This window comes from Pocillopora damicornis, chromosome 5 (assembly GCF_964200805.1).
Source record: "Pocillopora damicornis chromosome 5, jaPocDami1.2, whole genome shotgun sequence".
NCBI lineage: Eukaryota > Metazoa > Cnidaria > Anthozoa > Scleractinia > Pocilloporidae > Pocillopora > Pocillopora damicornis.
In genome coordinates, this window is record NC_142674.1 from 9,526,505 (window position 1) to 9,543,613 (window position 17,109).

Sequence of the window (17,109 nt, forward strand, 5' to 3'; positions counted from 1 at the left end):
TAGTATGACTTGTGGTGTAGTATGACTTGTGGTGTACCATCTTCTCCTACCCTTAGGCCACACCTGCACATTCTTGTCACTCTTCTCTTTACTGTTCTAGTGTTATTGACCAGGAGAATTTGTTAAACAGTAAAGAGCTACAGTCGACCATCATTTTCTCTAATCTTATGAGTTTTATGTTTGATTTGGCCATGATAATAAACCAGTGAAGTGATATAGTAATTCATCATTTCACAGGTTTAAGAACCAACAAAGTGACCAGCTCCCAGTTTGCTTGCTGGCTCAGTTGGTGGTAAGAGTAAAGCACCAGTATTACAGAGTTCATGGGTACAATTCCTGTTCAATTCCTGTACACACCTGAATTTTTTCAGGCTGTATTTTCGCTACTGCTTAAGTACAATAGCATTCATTACTGCAAAGATTACTCCCATATTTATTTATCAATTTGTGGTTCACATACTGTTATATGATTTTCACAAATTCACAGTCATTTATTCATTACTTCATGGGTTCATGATGAACCAGAGAATTTACTAGCTCCCAGTTGGCTTGCTAGCTCAGTTGGTAGAGCATTGTTATCACAAAGGTCATGAGTTTAACTCCTATACAGGAATGAATTTTGCTTTCATGCTTTATTTTCACTACTGCTTAAGTAGTGTTCATAACTGCAAACATCACTCTCATATTCAAAGATAAATTTATCTGACATTTATCAAATAATGCTTGGATCTTTTTATGAAAACAATTCTACCAGAGAAGTTTGAAGATTACTGTCTTCAAAATGATACACTTTGCACATCATTGTTGATGATTTCAAATGACCAACCTTCAAAATGTCTTAGCATAACTCAAAATTAGTGCTCAAACTAAGTCTAGAAGCCCATGACATGGTGAGTTTGTTTTCTCTTCACTTTTGATTGTTTCTTCACTTGTTTTGGTTGGGGTGAAGATGGTGTGCCCTGATTTTGAACTGAATTGGTAGGAAGAGTACCATCAAATTCACTGCTCTGTCTAACAGAATGCAACAGATCTTTTGATTTTGAGACCCTTGCAGCCTGCGATGGCACCATGTTTCCTTTTTCATTTTTCTTCTCAGTTTCATTATTTTCTGATCCTTTTTCCTCTGATGAGAAAACCGGTATTGGTTCAAAACTTGCCCAATTTAACCAGAGACTTTTACTGAGAGGGTCTGTAGCTGTAGCTTTATCTGGAAAAATTCCCAGCTCTTTTGGTTCAAATTGCATACATAGAGTCTCTCTTGTAAGAACCCCTTTGTTCTTTTGATTCTTTACCAGATTTAAACTGTGACTCAACCCCACTCCACATCTTTCACAAATATTTGATCCAGAATCTGTCAGCTCCAGCAGCATGGTGTTAGGAACTTGCTTGTTATTACACAATACACAACAGGGATGAGACTCTGGCAAAAGTGCTACTTCATCACAAAGAGCTTCAATGTCAACCTCAATGCATTCTTGATTTTGAGCAGATTTTACAAAGTTTTCATTTTGAAAATTAGCAAGATCAATCCATTCTTGACACAGAATCTTAGCTCTAGGACCAAGGTCATCAATAGCAATTGCAGCACTTTCATTATTAGAGGAAAAGTTTCCTGTTGAATTTTTGCCATCTCGTACAACAAATGGCTGGTAGAATAAATCACCAACAGATGACATTTGAAAGACAGTGAAACCCTTTTGAGGATGGGAGGTGTGTAACAGGGTGCAGATGCCAATGAGAGGTTTTGACAAGCGAAAAGCACTTGCTGGTGAGGCGGTGAGGCCATTCCTGAGCCCTTTGTAATACCACTCACTATAGGATGATACCTTCAACAAGAAGAAGCTATTTAAGGCTCAGTAAATCCTGAAATAGTTGTGGGTCTACCTTCCAAGGGTTCAGTTATGGGATATTTTGGGGTGTACTACCAAGGCCCTAAAACCCTAACCTTGTCTATAACAAAACCTCTTGCTGCCCTATTCACAAAAAAACCACTTGTCATTTACAAGATTATTTTGATGCATCAAACCTATCCAGCCACAACTGGCATTAAGAGAATGCTAGTACCACAAATGTAACCTGTGCATAACTATTTACCCTCAACCCTACTAAGGACTGTAGTCTGGTTGTTTGAGGGGTGGATAACAATATTCCACTGGACAAATCTCTATTTGGTTGACAGTGCAGTGCATCTTGTTAACAGTTATCCTCTGAAGAATAATTCATCCATTTGATAGGGTTATCCTTCCTTTGGAAAACTAGGCCCTGGTGCAGACAGAAAGCCACTTCATTAGGCTTCTCTATTCAGGGGACACAACTTTGTCTCAAATGAGAAAAAAAAAGCCCAATAATGTCTTTGTGCTACACCATTAAAGAGACAAACCTTTGCTCAGAATTACCCCATTCATGGATGCAGCTCTTAAAAAAGAGGTTTGACTTACCTTCCATGGAAGAGTTGTTGATTGAGGCGGCAAATAACACTCTTCTTTGTTTGAAGAGATGACATCTCCTGCTTGGGACTCGCCTTCAAAATACTGAAAGCAGTGAGTCTGTTGATGATTTGATCCAGAAATCACCAACCGTGTGTCATTGCACCCGTGAATTGTATCACAATTAACATTAATGAACTGAACTGGGTCTTCATTGTGATGTCTCCACTTTAAGACTGGGTGTCGAAGAAATCGATCATCTAGAAGCAAAAGTGACTGATCAGTGGCCAATACATAGTGGTGGGTATTCTGTGGGTGACGCTGAATTGCCGACACACATTCAAAGGAGTCAACTTCGGGTGATGGGATGGAGAAAAAAAACTTTTGGAACAATTTTCCAGCCTATGAAAAGAAACAAAAATGTTGTTTAGGTATCATTTGTCACAAAAAGTAAGATGAAAAATTGTAAGTCTGTATTATGTATTTCAATGATAAAAAAACATTATGCCTGGGGGCATTAATGTGGGATGCCTTGATTGTTACCTACAGTCCTTGGTTATATGCTGAAAACAACAAATTTATTGCATTGCCTTGTTCAAAAATGAAAAAAATGTCAGCAACAAGGGATACTATGTTTGGTCAACAGGGCTTCACTTCGACAAGCATGTGACTAATGTCCAAATCTGACTATGACCACACTTTGGCACATTTTTGATGCATCTGCCATAGGCCTGCCATGTAATTATCACTTATCATAATCATGCTAAACACATGAAAAATTTACTACATCCTACCCTGAAATCCATCAAGTTCATCTCTTTTGCATCTGCCAATGCTATGCACCGAGGGTTTGCAGCAAAGACACACTGGTACCATGCCAACTCTTGACTGTTGGGAGAGTTAGGTTGATGAACAGTCTGTAGAGAGTGGTCACATGACCACAAGTACACTCCACCAGTTTCTGTCACAATGATGGCTTCTCCAGGAATGTAGGGGTTAACAGCAATACACATGGCTTGTTTACTGAGAGCTAATGTCTCTAAAGGCCTTATAGATAGCTGAGGACAAAACACAAACATTAAGTTTTAAACTTTTCATCCAGAACAAGTTTCGAACACTTGATTATCTCATTTTATGAAAAAATCACCCCTAAGCCTTGCTGCCACTTCATTGTTATGAATGTCTTCCACTTTCTTGCATTATTCATGTAGGAATTTCTTTGGTATCAGTGTTTGGGGAATAATTCATAGTTAAAATTCACCAGTCCAATGCAATTTAAACATGCATGATAGCTAATAAGGGCTGTAGACAATCTGGGAGTGAATTCATTTTGTTTTTGTGCACCAAAACTGGTCTTAAATTCTCACTCCACGTTGTTGACCAGTTTTGAGTTTGTCATTCATGCATACCCAAGCTTGAGGTAGTTTATAATTCTCATATCAGCCAAATGACTCAAACCAACCTGGAAAGGTGAATTTATCAACTATGTGAATGGGAGAGCACCTGTTTCTCCTTCTTGTTAGTACCCTTATGGTTACTGCATCATAATTAATGGTTACCATAATAGGACTGGGTGGATTCTAATTCAGTCAGTAATCATATGAATGATTAAAAAAATTTGGCATGAAGATGGTATGAAGTCTTGTTACCACTTAATAAAAACTATGACAAAATTTGAGAAAAAAACCAGGCATTGGTTCTACATTTTCATAGATAAACTACAATTGACTTGGCAAAATGCATGACAACATGCAAATGATGCAAGTACTGTCCACTACATGTCACCACTACGTGTCACTGTCCAACTGCAAGCATGATGCGTATACTTTCTCATTAGTGCTTAAATCAGGCTAGTGATAACCAATCACATTCAAGAATTTTGTGATAATTTTGATTATGGCTTTAATCATAACCATAACAAATTCCTCAAATATTATTGGTGCATTCCCAGCTTCGTTTTCACCAATCATTCTGTACAGTTGTGATTGGACAGTGTAATCAAACAGTTGGCTGTAATAGAATACCTGTAATTGAACAGTTGAAGCAGCCAATCATACTAAGTCCACTCAGCTAATCCATCAATCACAGAAATGATCAAAATAACCCTAACAACAACCACTTATTCTCAGAAAAACTGGGGAATTTCCAAAATGAAGGAATTTTTAACTGAAGACATTGGTTTCACTGGAGATATTTGTTCCAGGTGTATTTGTTTTGGGAAATTGAAATGGTCATGATTAATTGGTAACAAGACTTCTTGTTGTCCAATTCTGTCTGTAATCATACTTGTGATCAACAAATCAGACTCCCACTTTGCAGTTGTTCAATTTCATTAATCACTTGTATGATTACAAACTGAACTGGACTCCACTCCATCCTATTACCATTATTAATAACCTATTGAAGTTATAATCTGGTAGTTCCTGGTTTAAGCCTTCCCAATAACTCATACAGAATGGAATTAAGAAAAACCAGCCTTAACCAATGTATCAGGGAGCATGGTGATGTGTCAAATAATGCAGTAGCTGACCCACTGGTTGGATAGGACTTGCTACTCTTTCCCTACCCATCCTGTGAATGAACTCCTTCTGTGACTCAACAAGCTGCAAGCATACTTTGAATATCAGTTATGCTGTCTCTCTCACTTTAACAGTTTATAGCACATTTTCTATTCATTCTTGTTCATGTATATTTTTTGGTTTAGTTTTTTCCTTAATTTAAATATTACAATTTCTTTTGTCTTTTGGTGTTGTAATTGATGATGAATAAGAGTGAAAAAGGAAAATAAATTTAAAACTATGAATAAAATTGAACCATAGCATTATACTAATCTGGAATAAACCCACCAGTCAGTCGTTTAGTTTTCACTCTCCCTCTTAACTGAACTCCCACCAACTTGGCACAAGTATTTTTCAGAGATCACATAAAATTTGTACCCGCAATGGTTTACTCACCCCTTCTCTATACGTGCTTAGATTACTCTGGAAGAATGAGCAATTATATTGTGAGCGAACTCCCACTATGATGTCACTTTGATTGTAGGCAGAGAAATCAGTCTGCCTTATTTGACCATGAATTGCAAACTGCTGCTTTGAAAGTACTGATGTAAGAGACGCTGCACCACTCTCCTTTCTTTCAAACATCAGGTGAGTAGGATCCATTGAGATATGTAGTAAATTCAAAACATCTAAGCCACGACCACTTGGATACATAAGAAGGCCCTGATTGTTGGTCCCCAAAGGATGACAGGAAAGACAGTTTCCTAGGAAAGTATCGTACTGAAATCGTGTCGTCTCTAACGCATTACTTTCTTGGAAAAGATCATACAACAAAAAAGGTGAGATATCTGGCAATGCACTTTCCAAATCCTTCATAACCCGAGCAGCATTACTCTTTCGGTTAGCAAAACCTTGCCGAAAATAACAGCACAGTTCACATCTACACCAAGCCTCTTTAACCTTCCACGGCAAAAAGAAATTTGACTTGAGCGCACCACAAGTTCCCCACGGAGAACGCTTCAATTCATTTTGGGCAAGGTTCGTCAAAGTCGAGTACATAACGCCGGTATGATCTGCCGCGAAGTTTTCCACATGAATATTAGCCTTTTCTAAACTGACCCAATTTTTGTGTGAGCGTACACTTAGTTCATAATCAGTAAAACTTTCCCCTTTTACTGCCGGAGAACGTTGGTTAGGATCAAGAAATGGCAAGCTTGTTTGGGTTGCAACCAGCTGTTGTATTTGTGAGTCGTGTGATCGGTTAGAATATATGACTAACTCTTTGCCATGTTCTTCCAAGTGTAAGTTTAGCATTGAAGGACTACCATAGTCAACAAACCACTGAGAAACATTCTCTTGTCCAGAGAAGGGAAAATTGTAACCTTGGAATTCTCGTTTACCCGCCGCCATTACTTGTGAAAATGTTGAAAATGGACTGGTACTCAATGCGGCACCAGGTCACGAAAACTGCTTTAAACTCACGGAAATCTTCAGTGCGGAGGCGTGAAAATATGGCGGAAAATTTTTTCCTTCACTAGTGTCATTACTAGCGCACTGACCCAATTCTCCCTCGATGTGGAAAGAAAAGAAAGCGTTAGGCATTTTCCATGAATGAGGAAAAAAAGAAGGAAGAATGCGGGGAAGTGGAGCAACTTTCTGGGGGCAAAGCTTGTGCACTGGCAAACTGCCGCCAGGCGATGGAAAACAGTGGGAAAGTAAAAGAAGAGAAAGCTCAAAATCAAGAGGGCCTTTCAGCTCCAGAAAATCAACGTGGTGCACATATGGAGAAAAATGAAAGGTATTGATTAATGAGAGTAAGGTTCTAACCAAAAATGAGCCTTTCCTGTAATGCATGTAATTCAAAGTAAGGTCATGTCCTTACAAACTTCTCGCCGTCGTTAGCTGCCACAATGTGGCGGCTGGATTTTGAAATTGAAATGATTATATTCCAGCTTGTAAGTCGCATTTCGTTTCCTTCACGAACCAGTGTGCGCTGATATGACGAAGATGTTTCACTGAGAAACAATTTCTTTTCAAAGGTAATCTTGCAGGTATTATTAGAAGTCAAACAACAATGCAAATTCGGTATGGCTTACGAAAATATGGCTTTTTTCAAATGATGATTGCTTTCCAAAAAAAAAAAATTAAAAAATAAACACCTTTCTGTTTGGGTTATTTTTTCCGTTTGTTGATTTTCATCCTTCCTTTAAAATTTTCTAGAAATGCAATATCAAACTGGGTGTTTGGTGGATGGGTTGTTTCTTTTTCTATAGAAAATATAAAGGTTTGCATTCACTAAAGTACAGCGAAACTGGTTATTGTTGCTGTTGGCATGACGAGAATTTGTGAGCTCAGTCTAAAATTATTTTCATCACTTTTGAGTGATTGTCAATCAAGTGTAACATGAGTTAAATGGTGCAGGGTCACGGTGCAGATAGTTACAAATGCTTTTTTTCCAAAATGTAACCAATGAAAATAAATGTTTTTAGGTAATAAACTGAAATTTTTTGTGATATGATTCATCAGAGGAGGTTAATTCTTTTAAATTTAAAAGCTAGTCTCGATTCATCTGAAATCATTTTCAACCAGACACATTTCTAAAGGTAATGGGACCAAGTGGATTTCAGTTTGATCTGTTATGAAATGAATGAAAAATTAATCAAAATTACATGGCTTAACTAAGCAAAAGTCCAATTTGTTAATCATTGGCGTGATTGCTGACAAAGAGGACAGAGTAAAGTCCTGCTCTCAGTAGACCTCTTTAGCTTCTTTGTTTACCAATTTTAGGTCATGTAATAATACAGTAGAACCTTGATTTAACAAACCTCTACATAACAAAGTCCTCAGTATAACGAACGATACTCTTCAGTCCGACCAAAGTTACAGTAAAATGTATGGAAAAGAACCTTAGTATAACAAAATCCTCATTTTAATGAACACAATCTAGAAGCCCAAACAAATAATTTACTACAATATGACAAGCAAATTTCATTATGTGACATGAGATAAATGTGAGCAGACCACCAAGAATCAAAATCCATCACTGTTTGCCAGTGACTTCCACTGAAATTTTTGCTGTGGCTATGTACCAACCTGTATAGGTTACTCTAGCTTCAACTAGACATTAAAGCACAAATGTTATTTACAGAAATTGCTCTGATCCCAAAATGCTGGGAGGGGGGACATCAAACCACCAAACAAACAAAAAAATGAAATAAATAATAAAAATTAAAAAGGTAGTTATCAACCAGCAAATGAACAATTTGGTAGTTTTTCTACAAATTCATTAAATTAGGTTTTCATTATAATGAACCCTCAGGACAATGATCCAATATCCCCAGTCACTTGGCACTTTGTTAAATTGAGGCTCCACTGTTCTCTAGAGAACTGTTTCTTTTAAGTTTCCTTCTATTCATGATCATATGTACAAATAATATAAGAGAGGATGTCAGCATCCATCTAACAAATTTGAAATATTGTGACAAGTTGCCCAAAATTGGTTTTCTCTCCTACTTTCATATTTTGTTGCCCAATATGTCCTAATAATTGTGGTGTAGTTTTTTTGTGATTAAATATATTTTAGTTTTCAAGAAATTATTTTTTTTGTTCAACCGCTCAAATATGCAAATTTTCACTGTGAATATTACCCAAGTGGTGTGACCTCCTGTAACGAATTTACTTGACCTCTAATATTTCTGTCAACCTTTCCTTTGTTTCATCATCCAAACTTAATCCCCTGTCATTATTGTAGCTGGCAAAGAAATATTTGTTTTTGGGTGAATATTTTGTCCAACATACTTTTTCAATGTCAAAAATTAGCACCAAAACAAAGACGGTTTTAACAATGACCAATATGACAGAATCTACTGAGCTTCTAGCGTTTAAAAGACAAAAGGATGGTTACAAAGTTACTGTAAAAATTTCCTTGTGTATTTGTGTTGTTCTATTGTGAGACAAACTCAAAGTCTGGCAAAATTTAATGGCTAGTGACTATGAAATATACATTGTGTGCCTACTTGTCACCACTGTTTACTAGCATAAATCACTACAATTTGTTAAAAATATCTAACACAGCGCTCTTACCTTATTTATTAATGATTTTATTAGCTGTTTTGATGACCAAGTTATGCCCTACCACATTTTAGCCAGATTATAAATCTTCTCCACATTATTATATCAGTTGCATGATATAATACAAGCATGTCATCTTACATGCCAACATGGAGATTTGCTGTTCATTTAAATCGTTCACTGGTGGGACTGTTGGGTATAGTTATTGTGAAGACCTATGTTGCATATCTCAGGCCGTTCCCTTGTGTAGTTGTAAAAAATACATTTCAAGTCACTTGGGGAGATCCAGAAACTGAAGTTGATCTTACTTTGTTGCGAGCCTGCATCTTCAAGATGTCAAAAGATATGGATGATTTTACAATCTGCCCCACTCATAGATCAAATCTTGTTACCAGTGTTGGGTGGAGTTGTGGTTCTATTAGTAGTTGTAGAGTGCCTAAAGTGTATGGCCGTGGTAAAGGTAGGGTTAAGTTGATTCCAAAAGCCGATTGGGAAATTGGCAAGTGTGTACCACAGATAGTACACATGATGTCTAAAAAATTCATACTACCACCTTGTGCAAAATTACGCATCCCGAGAGAGGTAAAGTCTCGATTGGGAATTGGTCAATACCCGCCCTGTCAGCACCTAACAACCCACTTTTAACTGCTACGCTGCTACTGAAACAACGATTAGTGGCCACAAAAGTGACATGCAAATATTGTTAATTCAACATAAACAAAAATCTTCATACAGGGTAAATATTCATTTGTGTTGGGATCAATTATTGCGTGACTAGCTTATGATGTAATCGGGTAGGGGAAAACACAACATAAACCCTGGGTTCCTGGCAAAAAGTAATACCCAAGCATAATTTAATAACCAAAACAGCTTATTGGTCTCATAAAATCATAAATAAACAAGGTAAGATTTTTAAAAAACTAAAATATATTTTCACAAAAAAAAAACTACACCACAATTATTAGGACATATTGGGCTACAAAATATGAAAGTAGGAGTGAAAGCAAATTTTGGGTGACTTGCCGCTGTTTGTCTGCTGCATGTTGATGTTAGCTCTTAAAAAGGATAAAGCTGAGAATTCCCTTGAGACCTGGTATCGGTAGAAAAAATGAACAAGTGAGAGAGATCTATTAATTAAAACTGTGTCAAAATTTGAGAAACAAATCTGTTGACTGTTTCCATGCAAAAGTGAGCCAAAATTAATATTCTAGTTAACACTGCATGGAAATGAGCTATGCAGTCTTACTACACAGGGCTGATACTTAAACTGCCCTACTTTCCTTTTCAAGCATTTCTGGTACACTGTCCTGTCAGTGAGCTAATCAGGCAGCCTGTAACCAATCATGTCTGAGAATGTTTTTTTTAATTTTGATATCCTGGGAATTGATCTCTGGCAATATTTTTAATATGCTTTATTCTAGTCCCTAATAGCACTATATTTCTTAATTACTAAGATACTTGTTTATTTGTAAATGGCAATTATTTACTGTGACATTGCTTTATAACACAGTAAGTGTTGTGTCAGGTAATTCATACCTCTTTTTAGTATCTTGAAGTTATATGTATTGACTTTAAATTTTATTGATGTAATTAGTTTTCTATTTGTTATTTTTCAGCAGAGATCAGCTGAAACAGGAAGATGTCAAGGTACAATAGAACTTGCTGTTTTGAGTACCATAGATTAATCATCCAATCTTAATTGTTTTTAAATGATTATTGATTACAATATCATTTACTGAAATTTCAGGATTACATTTTACAATATTAATACCAGGCCCCATCCTTTACCCTTGCTATTTAAGTGCACTGTTAATAGAAGTAAAATTCTTAACAATCAATGCACTTTTGATAATTACTTCATATCATGTTTTGAATTGGCGAAGAAAAAAGAACAACATGAATATTTAAAGTTTGCATTGGTTTTTATCTATATCCTGACAAATAATACTTTGAATTGAACATCTGTCAATTGGTCAACAACATTGAAATAGAGACCAGTAAGTTGGCAATCTATAGTCTTTGTGTAATATTATCGAGATGTGGAGAGTACAGTGTTGGTTTAGTATTAAACCTGTTTTTCACCCAGGACTCCCTTAAACAAAAGTATTACAGTGTATTATTATAAAATTGGTATTACTTTTATGATTATTTTTCAAGGATGAAAATAAAGTGGATAGTAATAAAGTAAAGGAGGATGAGAATGAAGAAGAATTAAGAAAGGAAGAGGAAGAAGTGGTTTGTTTTATGATACTCTTACTGATCTTGATTTAAGTCTTTGTTTATTTGAAGTTTATTTTAACAAAATATAGTGGACTATTTTTATTGTTTACCAAACAAGCAACAAGCTATGAAAGAAGCAAAAGAACTGGTTGATCAGAAACTTGCGCTGCGGGAGAAGAATCTTTCTGCCATTGGTTAGTGCTGCATCTTGAATTATAGCTCTTCTTTTTAGAATCTAGTGTTAAACAAAAGACCTCTGCACATTGAAGGCTCTGGGGAATAAATTAGAGTTTGCATTAGTTTTATTTTTCAGTACATCACAGATATATGAAATGTTTAACAATGAATTATAAGATATCAGAGCAAGGTAATAATGGCTAAGCAAACTTGTGATGTACATCAGTTAGATTAACCAATATTTGCTCTTGCTTAGTACACTGTATTACATGTACTATACCAATGAATGTAATTATGGTAGGAAGGCTGCACTGAAATGATCTGAAAAGTGCACACTAATTAATTTCAAATCTTTCATAGACACATCTCTCAATTACTTATAAGGTGTAGCTAATTTAATAGTTATAAAAGTCGCCAGCATATAATTGGTTTTAATTATTTATATGCACAAGCTATTCTAGCTTATGTAAAATAGTTTATTTGTTGAATTATGGGTATTAATTATTTAAATTTTGCAACATCATTTTTCTGTCAGTCCAACGACCTGAAGAGTCTTATTTTAAAGGAAAAGATTCTTCTGTGAAGAAAAATTCTGCATTCATCAAGAAATTGGTATGGTCTTTCATTTTATATAGACTAGTAATCCAACATTGTTAACTTTATACAGTTATTTTGTTCCTTTTTTTCTTATGAAAAGAATAAAAAAAGGTATAGAGCCTGAACAAATTTCATATTAGCTGGTTACTAGCTTTTCAAAATCCAACTGAAATCATTTGCAGGAGCTCAAAGTGTGAATCTTATCCTACTTTGAATAATAGTTAGGGGTGTTTTGATTATAGAGGACAATCACAGAAGCCCAGCGTGAGTCTCTGGAGCAGGAATTTGCTGGTTTGAACCTCTCAAGATATGTTCAGGAAGCGGTAAGCATTCCACTTTTCATTATAAATCAACACAATAATATTAATCCTATCCCTCAGTGAGGTTTATTGTTCCTGTGCAGCTTTCTTTGGTCTGAAAGACTGAAAGGTTCTTTACTGTTTCTTTCAACAGGTTGCTGCAGTTATCGATGGTGTACCCAAATTGAAGGTACCAGTATCTTACCAACAATTTTATCTTTGAATAGAACTGCTTTGATCCAAATTTACATGATGGTGAATTAAAATGAAAAAACTCTATTTTGATAATTGGTGTTCAAGAAAAAATATAATAAAGGAACAAGCAACAAATGGACAGAACACTGGTCTGTTGATAATTATGAGTTCAGAATGTTTGAAAGTTTTAGTCCTTGTTCCTCTCTTTGAATAAATCTTTGAGAAATATTTTTGTGGATCAAAAACATTCAAATTGTTTCTCAGTAATTGCTAAAGCCACTAAATCATAGCTACAAGGCCAGGGAATTAATTAACAAAGGCATTACTAGCTGTATTATATCAAATGCCTTACAATCTGTCTTTTTTTTGTTATCCATCTGATTAGTGGTGTAAAGGAAATTGGTTTAATTTGAAAATCTCTGGTACACACAAATAATGTGGAAGGATTAGACTTCCTTCCAAAACTTGAATTAATTCATAAATTAATTCAGAAGTGTGATTTTTGTTAACAGACAAATAAAATGTATTTCTCTATTTTCTTAAAGCTAGCTGATGTGAGATGTGCAGGTCATGTCTGTGGCTTAATTCATCAAGTGTATGGTGACTTCAGTGAACCACTGAAAAAGGGACTTGTTAAGATATTTGATGGATATGGTGGCAAAGATGAGGAAAAGGTATTTCCTAGAGCAATTACAACTGTTTTATATTAGTTACTTAGTACTGTGACACTAACCTTTCGTACTTCAAATTTATAGTGTCTTAACATTGTGTTTCCTCAACAGCCAATTGGTAAATTGGGGTGGTCATATCATAAACTACTTATTGACTGAGTTTGGTCAGGCTGTACAGGAAAATATTTGGCCCTTGGTCATTGGTTGTGCTTGATCCATACACTGTGTCTTAACCTGGAGCCAAATATTTTCCCACTGCCCTCTCACTCAGATAATGAGTACGTATTAAACTGATACTTCAGTACATTTGATGATGATGAAGATGCCGTAATTTTCGGCCATTTGCCTGCGGGTAATCTGTTGATTTTGCATTAAACGCACCCCACTGCGGGTAATAGGGAGGTGCAGGTTATGTGACAATTTTAAAATCTACTGGTAGTTGAATTGAAAAAAATTATCACCAACATGCATTTCCACCTCTCAAATGAATTTTATTGTATTAAGAGTGCTGCAAAGTGGCATGAAAACATGATGCTGACTCGAGTTTATTTCATGCATAAATAGTGGCACGATGAACAAATTGCTATCGGCACGTGTGAAAACCAAACCTTTGATGCTGACAAAAATAATCCAAAGATATCTGGCGCATCAGTAACAAATTTCCATTTAACAATAGCTTGAGCTAAAGAGAATTTTCCCGTTTTAAGGAACTTGTTAGGCCCAATAGAACCAGAGATATCGATTTTTTTCAGAAATTGCCAACAGTACTTTTTAATTCAAGTATTAACACTCACCCAGCTTTTTTTCAACAAATGAACATGGCGCTGAACAATCACTCGCACAAAATGTGGCCACAAATTCGCATTCTGTCAAGTATGAAACGTTGAGATTTGGGCATGGGCCACTAGTGTTTTTACTGTATAATTTTATCAATAAAGTACATGCTAATATTGACACAGAACTGTGCACGTGTCTGAATTTCTTTGACCTTTAAACTTGACAAAGATACTTTCAAGTTTTTGAAAGTTGGATCAGACAACTTTTAAAAGACTGAAATGTATCACCCTAATGTCACGTTTTCGCCACCAAAAAGTTGAATAACACAATGTTCAGGTTATCCACCAGTGCGGGTAATCTGTTGACTTTTTTTTTTTTGCCATATGCAATAATCGGCAGGTGCGGGTAATCGGCCGTGTGGGTAAACGACTGAAAAAAAGATAAAATACATCAACAAAATGTGTAAGTTAACAATGATTAAGAGGTAAAAAGTAATAAAAACTACATAACCCCAATTACATATATTTCAAAATTGCTGAAACTCAAAATAACATCCATCAATGGTTCATGTTTATGTATTCAGTTATTACTCCTAGAATAATATACCTGTATCCATGACTGCATAATTCATGACTCCTTTGTATTGGAAGCATGGAGTCAAAGTGTGCAGCCCAATTACGAGGGTCTTTTTTGAAGGGTATGTTTTGAAGCTCAGGTTTCCTCTCATAAGGGCAATACCAGAAGGTAGTGACATGGTTGATGAAGGAAATCAAAGATGAAACTGATCCAAAACAGTTTGGTTTCTTGAAGGGAACTTACACAGCATATTGTCTATTTGACACGATTCATATTTGGCTCTTGCACCTTGACTCATCTGGGTACCATCCTTGCCTTTGCTTTTTTGATATTCCAAAGCAGTCCACCATATTGGACACAATAATGTGCCAATTGAAAAAATTCTGGACCTAGGAGTTCACACATAAGTTTCTTGACTAATGGGTGAAAAAGAGTTAAGGTACCTAACTTGATCTCTGACTGGCTTCCAATTACACCTTTTGCTCTTCATTTACGTAAAATGTACATTTATTTACGTCAACAGTTGAAACTATATGGCAAATATACATTCATTAGCACTTTCATGAACTTCATTAATGTGAACGAACTTTCAATAATGCAATTTGCATTATGTATTAACATTCAATAGCATCAACAGATGAACAATTGCACCTTTGGACAATCAAACATAACAAATATACTTTCAATCTTGTGCAATGGTTGATCATTAACACCCACAGGAAATCAATTGCATAGTATGACAATCAATTGTGTATTAGAGACATACAATAATACAATTTGCTTAGAGACACAATCAGTTGCACCTTCATACAATCACTTATTCAAAATGGTCAATCATTAATGTGAAGTGACAGACTGTAATAACAATCAACTAGGGAAAAAGAAATTTCAAAATTGTTCTATCACAGTGTACTGTAATGTAATGTTTTGTAATTTTCTTTCAATTTCTTCATTATTTAAACATCTTGGAATATACATTTGCATAAATCTGTACCACTGCCCATGTTTAGCAGCTGTGTTGGTGCCTATGTTTCTCTGCAGGACCTGATGTAGCAATTGAGTGCTGTAATTGCCTAATGCAATTCCTTGTCGTCTTTCCTCTGCTCTGTCATTCATCTGTTCTTGCTGCTCTGGATAACTTATGTCCACTTTTATGGCTGCTTTAAGACACTTGTTGCTTGCTCTACAATGTTTAGAAAGGGGCTGTATGGTGGTGGCTTTTTAAGCTCAGAATTAGGACCAGGAATGGCAGGATTGTTGTGGGCTGGTGCACCATCATAAATGAAAATCACATGTTCATTTGGGTTGAGAGTTAGCCTTGCCTGTGACAGAAAATCATTAAATCTTTGTCCATTCATTCCACCGAGAAATGCTGAGTGAAAAAGGAGTCCAATAGTGGGTGAAATTGCCAGTGCTACAGTAACTTTTCTCCCTTGCTGACCACATATGGGTCAATATGCCCTCTCTCCCATCCTTGCTTATCCATGACTTCTTGCTGTCCAAGTATTGTACCTGCACTCGTCTACAAATATTCTATGATTCACTACAGAATGGTGCATGAACCAGTTGGCATAGTCAATTTTTTTGCAGGACATCAGGGTGGTTTCATTCAACTGGGAGTGGCCTTGCCAATTTTACACGATACAACATACCTTCAAGTGTTCTTGCTACAGTGTACGGTCATAGATTGTTGGTTTTCTTGGAAGATGCTGTCTCAATTCTTGATTAATCTGTGCTAGTGTTAGCAGTCAATTTTCATCTAAAATGTTATTCAGGCAATTCCTCATTTCATCATCTACTCGAACATGATTTGCTCCTCCTCATGGTCTCTCCGCAATCCTTCCCTCTCACAAGTATTGTGCAATGATACTTCTTGCCATTGATTGGTTCACTCTGATAGTAGCGGCAACCATCAAGTAATCTTCAGTACCATCTTTGAAGGCTTGAATAATTCTTTGTCGCTGTTCAAGTTGGATTCTGTTTCTTGATGGCATGATTTTCTTCGGTTATTTCTGTCTCCAATTGTTGTTACTTGTTCATACAGGGTACTCTGTTTCTTACAGTGAACTGCACATGTAAAATGTTCTTCATTTAATATCTGCTTCAGCAAAATGTTGTGAAAAAATAAACATAAAATTTAAATGATAATGTACATACTCTTGTATTTTTGTTCAGTATTTTAATATACATGTAACTATGATGAATGACACTAATGAATATTTTTTCTTTCAATTGTTTATTCTAAAAACGCCAGTGTTTGTCAGTTCATGTTAACAATTGACCATTTTGAATTTAATGTTTATACAAAGGTGCAATTGATTGTGCTTCTCCGTGCAAATTGTATTATTGTATCTCTCTAATATGCCATTGATTGTCATACTATGCATGAAAATGCTAATGAACATATATTTGCCATATAGCTTCAGCTGTTGATGTAAATAAATGTACATTTTGTATAAATGAACAGCAAAAGGTGTAAAGTAGGTGTTCCTCAAGGATCAAAACTTGGTCTAGTATTGTCACTAGTGATGGTCAACAATTAGATGATGATATTTAAACAGGAAGCTCTCTCACCTGTTGGTGATCTACAGAGAGGTCCTAA

General features: G+C 35.8%; 2 protein-coding genes across 6 annotated transcripts in view; one reads left to right on the forward strand and one right to left on the reverse strand.

The window, feature by feature from the left end:
* Positions 1 to 413: 413 nt before the first annotated feature.
* Positions 414 to 6,359, reverse strand: LOC113665620 (uncharacterized). Its single transcript, XM_027181338.2, has 4 exons — positions 5,381 to 6,359; positions 3,221 to 3,484; positions 2,439 to 2,828; positions 414 to 1,826 (listed from the first exon to the last, which is right to left on the reverse strand). Exons 1-4 carry the CDS (start codon positions 6,332 to 6,334, stop codon positions 873 to 875), a joined length of 2,562 nt encoding a protein of 853 aa, XP_027037139.2. The 5' UTR covers positions 6,335 to 6,359; the 3' UTR covers positions 414 to 872.
* A 34-nt stretch (positions 6,360 to 6,393) lies between these two features.
* The window catches only part of LOC113665619 (regulator of nonsense transcripts 2), a 28,720-nt gene continuing 18,004 nt past the window's right edge, over positions 6,394 to 17,109 (forward strand). For 3 of the 5 annotated variants that reach the window (XM_089207632.1, XM_027181336.2, XM_089207634.1), the window contains exons 1-8: positions 6,394 to 6,722; positions 10,612 to 10,642; positions 11,153 to 11,230; positions 11,334 to 11,409; positions 11,928 to 12,004; positions 12,232 to 12,312; positions 12,443 to 12,478; positions 13,029 to 13,157. In XM_089207632.1, coding sequence (XP_089063758.1) covers positions 6,532 to 6,722; positions 10,612 to 10,642; positions 11,153 to 11,230; positions 11,334 to 11,409; positions 11,928 to 12,004; positions 12,232 to 12,312; positions 12,443 to 12,478; positions 13,029 to 13,157 — 699 coding nt within the window. In that variant the 5' untranslated portion in view covers positions 6,394 to 6,531. The remainder of the gene's footprint in view (positions 6,723 to 10,611; positions 10,643 to 11,152; positions 11,231 to 11,333; positions 11,410 to 11,927; positions 12,005 to 12,231; positions 12,313 to 12,442; positions 12,479 to 13,028; positions 13,158 to 17,109) is intronic. The other 2 variants (XM_089207633.1, XM_027181337.2) reach the window with 1 other exon arrangement.

What these genes read in the sequence shown, in the direction of transcription:
- LOC113665620 (XM_027181338.2), bottom strand. Translation starts at nt 6,334, where the DNA reads ATGGCGGCGGGTAAACGAGAATTCCAAGGTTACAATTTTCCCTTCTCT. An exon ending in TAAGCACGTATAGAGAAGGG is followed by an intron (nt 3,485 to 5,380) that starts GTGAGTAAACCA and finishes TTTTGTCCTCAG; the next exon opens with CTATCTATAAGGCCTTTAGA. An exon ending in TGAACTTGATGGATTTCAGG is followed by an intron (nt 2,829 to 3,220) that starts GTAGGATGTAGT and finishes TTCTTTTCATAG; the next exon opens with GCTGGAAAATTGTTCCAAAA.